The sequence below is a fragment of the Alligator sinensis genome, unplaced genomic scaffold, assembly GCF_000455745.1.
Source record: "Alligator sinensis unplaced genomic scaffold, ASM45574v1 scaffold987_1, whole genome shotgun sequence".
Classification (NCBI taxonomy): Eukaryota; Metazoa; Chordata; order Crocodylia; family Alligatoridae; genus Alligator; species Alligator sinensis.
In genome coordinates this window covers 605573-613848 of record NW_005842574.1, presented here as the reverse complement: position 1 = coordinate 613848, position 8276 = coordinate 605573, and the positions used below count along the sequence as shown (strand labels likewise).

The following is an 8276-nucleotide window of genomic DNA, read 5'->3' as shown; positions in this document are numbered from 1 at the left end:
AGAGAAGGGAGAGAGAGAAATCACAACGCGCACAGCCAACGGCTCCGGGCCGCGCACGGCCGAGGCATGGAAGGGCCACGCGGGGGGATGCGGCATGAGGATGGAGGGGATCCCCGGGCATCCCCAGAGCTAGCGGTGGCGATGCTGGCTTCCAGAAGACGGACGGCAGACAAGAGGGACACGTCACTACCGTATCTCACTTAGTACAGTGCGGAGACAGGGATGGAGCAAGCGGGCGGCTGCGCGGGGAGCGGGAACCAGCGGACCCAGGACAGAGAATGGGGCGAGAGCGAAGCCTGAGGAGGATGGAGACGGGGCGAGCAGCTTGCGCACCATCACCGTGCCCACTGCGGTCCGGGGAGCCCCTTCCCCCGCGCGCCTGCCCCCCGCCCGGGGCTCCCGGGAGCAAAGGGGCAGCTGCGGAAAGGCACCGTCACCGCCAAGAGCAGGAGAAGCCCAGCGAGACCAGACCACAGCAGCAGAGGGAGCCGGGCGAGAGCGCCCTTTGCCTGGGGGGGAGCACTCGGGGTCTGCCCCGGGCAGCCTGGGGAGCCCGGGAGCCGGAGCCGGGGGCCACGCAGGCCGTGCCGGGCCCTTTCCCGGGAATTGGAGGGTCTGCACCTGAGAGCGTGCCGGGGTTTCCCCGTGGGAGGGACCGGGAAGGGGGAGGGAGCGACTTCCGCGGACTCTGCCCTGGACCCTGCCCTGCTTGCCCTCGCGGCAGGAGGCGGCCGGAGCTGGGGGGCTCTTCCTCCCTGCACCCCTGGGCCAAACCCCAACCCGGGCTTGGACGGCAGTGCTCGGTGACCTCGGGGCCCTGCCAGCCCGGGGAGGCGGCTGCGCTCTCAGACCCAGCCCAGCGAGTTACTTGCCATCCCTTGACCGTGGCGGGCTCCCCGGGGGGCTGCCTCGTTTCAGAGGAGAGTCCAAGAAAGCGTCCTGCGGGGGCTGGGGCTGGGGCTGGGGCCAGAGGGGCGCAGCTGCGCACGCACGGCAGACGGTGCAGTGAGCAGGTGTGGGGGGCGCAGGCTGCTCGCGGCGGCGTGGTGAGACGGGGCGTGGGGGGCATGCGGAGTGGAGTACCTGGTGCAGGGTGCCAGAGTCATCCTGGTTTTTACCCTCCATTAGATCCCAACCAACACAAACATCCCCCAAGACAAAGCACTGGCAAAGCGGCTCGACTTCCAAGGGCAGAAACCAAGAGTTAGACAGGTAACCCGAACAGCACACGCAGAGTCCACATCCCGCTGCGGCGCGGCACGGCACGGCACGCCCCGCGCACAGCATCATGCAAAGGCAGACACTGACTGTACTAAGTGTATCTGGGAAGTGCCTCCTAACACCACACAGAGCGGAGCCCTGGCCAGGCCCCTGCCCGGGCCCCGCCGCCCCTCCCTGAGGGTCAATTTGTTGCACCCCGAGCCAGCAAGTTTGCCCCAGAAGCCCATGTCGGAGCGGGGTTAGAGAGCCCGGGGCTGGTGTTAGTGATGGGGCCGGCGGTCGGGATGGACAATGCTCCTCGTCGTCATGGAAGGAGAACGATGCGGCCAGGCCCTCCCCCGCGGGCCGCACGCCTACCTCCTCCTCCTCCAGCCGTCGCAGCGTCTCGGTGATGAACTTGATGTACTGGCTGGTGAGCGTGGTCAGCTCGCTGTAGCGCGTCCGCATGTCCACATACTGCCGGCAGCGAGACACGGGTCAGCGGGGACCGGGACGTGCTGCACCCCCGCCCGCCGGAGCCCCCTCACCGCGCCCTGCCCCCCAGCCCCTCGCACAGCGGAGAGCTGCGGCCCCACGGGCACCTGCCCCTGCCCCCCGCTCCCTCTGCCCTCACCTCCTGGATGATGCTGTCGGACGCAGACTGCACTTTGGGCTTCTTGGCTGGAGAAGCCACGGGCTCCACCTGGGCCTTGTAGGTCACCAGCTGCAGCTCATAATCCTGCAGAGGCAGAAGAGGTCTGGTCAGGGCTCCCCAGGCAGAGAGCGCCAGCCCGAGCCCCCGCCAAGCTCCGGGACCGATGCTGGGCAGCCCCTGCACAGGGTCGCGGCGGCCACGGCCCAGCCCGGTCGCGCCTGCAGCAGGGCCGGCCCAGGAGAGCCTCCCGCACCTTGATGGCGTCGATGTACTGCTTGGCGAAGCGCTGGCACTCGTCCACCTTCTCCCGGTTCTGGTCGCTCTCCTCCAAGAGTTTCTGTGGGAAGAGGCCGGGCGTGAGCTCAGAGCCACCTCTCCGGGCTGGCCCACGCGTGGCAGCGTCGGCCCTGCCAGGCAGCAGACACGGCCGCACAAAGGAGAAGCAACGCCGCTGGCCTGGATCCAGCCCCCACGGCCTCCCACGGCACGACTCCTGCCCCGGACCCATGCACAGGCGCTACCTTCTCCTGAAGCAGCTGCTCGCGGACGGCTTTGCTGTCCGTGACGGGCACGGACTGGATCTGCTCCTGCCGCTGCCTGGCGTCCTGGATCCAGTGCATGAGCCAGTCGTAGCTCTCGCGGTAGTAGCGCAGCTGCCGGCCCAGCTGGTCCAGCTCGCGCTGGCGCACGTCGATCTGGGCCAGGATGGCCTGCCAGCGCTCCAGCAGCTGCTGGATGCGCTCCCGGTACCGGTCCAGGTCCACGTCCCGCTCGCTGTGGCCCCGCAGCATGCGCTCGTTGACGTCCTTGGCCTTGTTCAGATCTGACTCCAGGGTGCTGAACAGGGGCTGGTGCCCCTCCACTTGCGCCCGCAGCCGCTGCAGCACACGGCCAGACCCCCGCCCCCACCCCCGCCCCGCACCCTCACTGCAGCTCCCACTGCCCAGGCGTCAGATCCATCTCCTTTCTCCTGCCCTGCTCAGGTCTGCTCTGGACCAGTTCATAGAGCAGTGGGGCTGGCTGAGGGGTCTCATCCAGTCCAGCCCCTGCCCGAGGCAGGATCAGCGTCGTCCAACCCCCCGGGCAAACCCCGTGTGTGACCTCGGAGCCGCACGACACAGTCGCCCCTGACGCAGCCCCGGGCATCGCCCCCGCTCCTGCCCCCGGGATGCAGGGGGGCCGCGGCCGCCAACATCCTGCTGCTGCCAGGGGGCTCCTGGGTGCTGAGCCCAGGCCCAGGCTGTGCCCCCGTTATGGAGGAAGGCAAAACCCCCCAGTGCAAACCAGTCTGAGCAGGGGGGAAATCCCTTCCTGCCCCAGTGTAGTGTGGGCCTGAGCCCGAGCGCGGGGCAAGACCCTCCAGCCGGGACCCTGCAGGGTCGGTGCCAGCAGGAGCACTGGCACAGCCCAGCCCCGTCCCCAGCATCTCTGGGGGAGGCTTAACCCCCCCCATGCATGGAGCAGAGAGGGGGCACCCAGCACAGCCCCAAAGCCTGGGACATCCCCACAGCAGAGCACAGACATCCCTGCACCCAGTACCCATCCATCCTTTCCTTGACACCTCCCATGATGGAAAGTCCCCCCTTCCCTGGCATCTCTCCCACGGCCTCACGGCTCTGACAGTGCAGAAGCTTTTCCTGATCTCCACATAAACCAACTTTGCTGCAATTTCCAGCCATTAGTGTGCGTCCTCCTCTCTGCACCGAGAGAGACAAGGCGCTTCCCCTCTTCTCTCTAGCAGCCCTTCAGGGTTTTGCAGACCGCGGCTCTGTCCCCTCTTAAGTGTCTTTTCCTCAAGCTGAACGTGCCAGCTCCTTCAGCCTCTCCTCCAGGACTTGCTTTCCAAGCCCTTGATCACTGTCCCCCACCTCTGGACCCTCTCTCACGTCTCCACGTCCTGTTTAACCTGTGGAGCCCAGACCTGCCCACCTGTCACGGGGGACAGCTCCAGAAGCAGGTACATGGGGAGGGGGCAGCGCAGGGAGGCAGACACCTCCGGGGCCCAGGAGGAACGGCACCCCCGGGCAGGCCTGGTTGCCTCTGCACCCGTTTCACCTCCCCGCCCCCCCACAGCGCTCCTGCCACATTGGGGAGGGTGGTGCTCCCCAATGGGAAAATGGGCTGGAGAGCACCCTCGGCAAGCTGTGGGGAGCAATAGATACGCTGGAAGTCCGGCTACGGTTCAGAGCGACCTGGCCTAATAGGAGGATTGGGCCAAAAGAGATCAGAGGTTCAACAAGGACACGTGCAAAGTCCTGCACTGAGGAGGAGCAACCCCCTGCACCGGGGCAGGCTGGGGGCGACGGGCTGGGCAAAGATCTGCAGAGAAGGACCTGGGGGGGCAGGGGACAAGAAGCTGAACAGGAGCCAGCAGTGTGCCCTTGTGCCAAGAAGGCTACTGGCATCCTGGGCTGCATCGGTAGGAGCGTTGCCAGCAGATAGAGGGCAGTGATTCTTCCCCTCTATATGGCACTGGGTAGGCCACATCTGGAGTCCTGTGTCCAGCTGTGGGCCCCACTACAGAAAGGCTGTGGACACATTGGAGAGAGTCCAGTGGAGGGCAATGAAAATGGTTGTGGGGCTGGAGGACAGGACTGGTGAGGAGAGGCTGAGGGACCTGGGCTGATCGGGTCTGCAGAAGAGAAGACCGAGGGGGATTGAATAGCAGCCTTCACCTCCCTGCAGGGGGGCTGCAAAGAGGATGGAGCTGGGCTGGTCTCAGTGGGGGCAGATGACAGGACAAGGAGCAATGGGCTCAAGCTGCAGCAAGGGGAGTTGAGGTTGGAGATTAGGAAAAACTCTCACTAGGAGGGTGGTGAAGCACTGGGACAGGCTATCCAGAGAAGTGGTGGCATCTCCACCCTTAGAGGTGATTAAGGCCTGGCTAGACAAAGCCCTGGCTGGGATGATGTAGCTGGTCCTGCTTGGAGCAGGGGGGTGGACTAGATGACTCCTAAGGTCCCCTCCAGCCCCTGTTGTCTGTGTTTCTATGATTTTACAATGCGGGAACCAGCCCCACCCTCACCTTCAGCTCAGCTTTGCTGGCCTCCAGCTCCTTGAGGTCGGCGGGCACAGTCTGCACGTCCTTCAGCTGCTCCTCGTACTTGCGAACCAGATCCTCAGCCCCCTGCGTGCTGCGGATCACCAGGTTGACGGTCTTCAGCCTGCGGCGGGGACACAGATCAGCTCCCGGGCAGGGGCAGGGGCAGCCCAGCTGCCCCAGAGCAAACCAGAGCCACAGGAGACGCCAGCACCATGTGCAACCGGGCCCCTGCACCAGCCAGAGCTGCAGCCCCAGGAGGTGGCAGCCCTGAGCCCAGCCGGCCATCTCCAGACACCTGGGCAGCAGGGCAGGGAGCGGCACCACTGCGCACTGGTGGCCAGCATGGAGCCCGTCCTCCCCCACACAGGAGGTCTGGCTCTGGCCCGGGAGCAGGAGGCACGTGCACCCCCACGGAGTTGTTCACCCCCTAGCGCCCACGCCCCTGAACGGGGCCTTCCCCGGGCTGGGGGAGCGGGAGATGCCCCCTCTATCAGACCAGGGTGTGCTGCATTTCCACGGCGGGGAAACACTGGGACATGCACAGTCAGGGTAACGGTGCCACGGGCCCTGCTGTCCCTGTGCTGCTCGACTGCCCCTGGCCTGGCCGTGGCCGTGGCCGTGGCCGGGCTTGGCGGCAGGGCCTGCCGGACACTCACTTCTCCAGGTAGATGCTGGAGAGGCTGTGGACCTGGTCCATCTTCTGCAGCGTGACATCCAGCTCTGAGCGCAGGACGGGGGCCGAGCTGGCCTGCTCCGGCTGGGCCAGCACCTTCTCCGTCCGCTCGCTCACCTGGTCCAGGTTCTTGCGGATGCCCTCCAGCTCCAGGTGGATTTGCTGTGGGGGGAGGCACGGCCGTCACGGCATGGCACCGTGCACCAGCCCAGCCCCAGCTGCAGGGTGGTGGGTGCCAGGCCCCGTGTGCTGCGCCAGGCCAGGCGCCCGCGGGCCGGGCGTGGGTGCCCACCTGCTGCTCGCTCATGCGCTGGGCGCACTCCTTGGCTGGGTCCTTCTCGAGGGGCAGGCGGATGCGGTGGATGGTGCGGGACTCGCAGCCCTCCAGCTGCAGCCGGATGTCCTTCAGCTGCGAGATGTAGCTCTTGCACAGTGACTCGTCCTGCTCCCCTGTGGGCCGTGGCAAGGCTCAGCCCCCGACCGCCCTGGGGGTCTCCAGGGCAGGGCCCTGGCAGGGGTGGCACAGGGGGAGGGCGCAGCCCTGCTGCAGCAGCAGGTGCTGGGGGCTGTGGTGGGGGCACAGCCCTAGCAGGAGAGGGCTGGCGAGTGGTGGTGCAGGAGTGCTCCCCGGTGCTAGGGGGGCTCAGGGGGTGCCCAGTGAGCACCCCGACCCGGTAGGTGTGGGGGTTGGGGGTACAGGGGGTCAAGGGACCCTGAAGAGGGCATGGGGGATTGCGGGGGGGTGCCAGTACCTTTCTCCAGGCCGCGCAGGAACAGCTGGTACTTGTTGGTGCAGGTGCTGTATTGCTGCTCCACCAGCTGCCGGTCTTCGGGTGGGAAGCTGGGGGCGTCCCGGCTGTCCCGCAGGAAGTCCTGGTAGTGCGTCTCCAGGCTGCGCAGGACCTGGCGCTGCTCCTCCACCGACATGGTCCGGAACTGCGGGAGCGCACGCTCAGCCTCCGCGGGACCCAGCCCCGTCCCACGTGCCACGTGCCACCACGTGCCCCCGAACCCCTGGGCTTCCCCGGGCGAGACTCACCGTGATCTGGGACCAGGACTGGATCTGCTGGATGTCACGGACCAGGTACTGCCAGGACAGAAGGCTCTTCATGTCCACGTGCAGGTGGTGCCACAGCGTCAGCAGCTGGTGGTGGGTGACATCGAGCCTGCGGAGAGACATGCCATGTGAGCCAGGGCTGGGCCGGGCCCGTCACCCGGGGCAGGACGAGTCCGGGCGCTTCCAGCCACAGCACGGAGAGAAATCGCTATCACCACCCAGCGATGGGGCTGGCAAGGAGCTGCAGCATCAGCCCCGTCCAGACCAGCACAGACAAACTCATGCCCGACTTTGGAGCCGTTGCCCCTGACACAGCCCCGGGCATCACCCCCATCCCTGCCCCCGGGATGCAGGGGGACCACGGCTGCCACCATCCTGCTGCTGCCGGGGGGTTGCAGGCGCTGCAGAGAGCCCAGGCCCAGGCCGTGCCCCCGCTGCAGAGGAAGGGGAAACCCCCCAGTGGCGAACCAGGACCCTGTGGGGTCGGTGCCAGCAGGAGCATTGGCACAGCCCAGCCCCATCCCCAGGGCTTAAAAACCCTGAAACTTGGAGCAACAGGAGGGGGAAATAATTCCCTCCCAGCTCCAAGGAGCAACCAGCAAACCCCCACAGCAGAGCAGAGGCATCGCTGTGCCTCGATCCTGCCCGCCCAGCGCCAGCCCAGCCCCTGCTTGGACCCTCCAGTGCTGGAGCCCCCTGCCCTGGGTCTCTCCGGCTGCCCCGTTTCCAGGCTCCGATCTAAGCTGCCTTTGCTGCAACTCGAAGCCCCGGCTCCGTGTCCCACTCGCTGCAGCAGGGAGAAAAGCTGCTTCCCCGGTCTCCGCGGCCGCCCCGCAGGTGTTTGCAGACTGCCGCCACGTCCCCTCTCGGGAGCCTTTGCCACCCGCTGAACGCAGGACGGGACCCCTGGGGCTGAGCCCCGTGCCCCGCACCGGGCGCAGGAGCCCACACACCTGTTGACGGCGTCCAGCGCCTCCTTGTTGGGCGGCGGGACGAGGAAGCAGACGGACGGCACCACGGCCTCGGTGCCACCCGGGCTCAGCACCTTCCACTTCTCGGGCTGCGCGTTGCTGAGCAGGGCGCACTCGTCCCCCTTGTGCACTGTGATCTGGGGGCGGAGGCGGTGTCAGCTCGGGCCTGGCTGCCCCGCAGCCCCCAGCCCCACATGGCCAGCCCCATGCCCCCACACCCCCATTGCCCCAGAGGCCCCCGTCCTGCAGCGCACCTCCCTGCCCCGCTCACCTCCATCTGCTTGTAGTCGCAGACGGCCTGGACGGGCAGCTGGCCCCGCACCGGGGTGCTGGGGCTGCGGGGCTTGAGCTGCACGATGGCCTTGGCCCGCTTGGCCAGCCCGGCCAGCTGCCCCTTGTACTCGGCCAGCTGTTCCTTCTCGTCCTGGGGGGGCAGCACGGGTCAGTCGGACGGGGACGGGGACGGGGACGGGGGGCTGGGAGCCGTCTCCTGCAGGGGGAGGGGGGCACTCACGAGCGAGTCCTTGAGCAGGTCCTCGAGGCGCGTCACGGTGACGGTGCGGTCGCACGAGAACTTCTTCCTCATGCCGTCCTGCATCTTCCTCAGGAACTCCTCGGCCTCCTTCACGTCGGAGAAGAACTGCGGGGCGGGACAGGCGGTCAGCCGCGGCCTCCCC

The 8276-nt window shown here is 67.2% G+C and overlaps 1 protein-coding gene across 1 annotated transcript in view; it reads right to left on the bottom strand.

Annotated features, from left to right (window-relative positions):
- LOC102376562 (plectin) overlaps positions 1–8276 on the bottom strand; it is a 27531-nt gene that overhangs the window by 11948 nt on the left and 7307 nt on the right. The window contains exons 10-21 of the mRNA XM_025214248.1: positions 8114–8270; positions 7871–8023; positions 7582–7736; positions 6611–6737; positions 6324–6507; positions 5864–6021; positions 5555–5733; positions 4881–5019; positions 2377–2733; positions 2109–2192; positions 1835–1939; positions 1579–1677 (exon numbers count right to left, since the gene is read on the bottom strand). Of these exons, the coding sequence (XP_025070033.1) occupies positions 1579–1677; positions 1835–1939; positions 2109–2192; positions 2377–2733; positions 4881–5019; positions 5555–5733; positions 5864–6021; positions 6324–6507; positions 6611–6737; positions 7582–7736; positions 7871–8023; positions 8114–8270 (1897 nt within the window). The remainder of the gene's footprint in view (positions 1–1578; positions 1678–1834; positions 1940–2108; positions 2193–2376; positions 2734–4880; positions 5020–5554; positions 5734–5863; positions 6022–6323; positions 6508–6610; positions 6738–7581; positions 7737–7870; positions 8024–8113; positions 8271–8276) is intronic.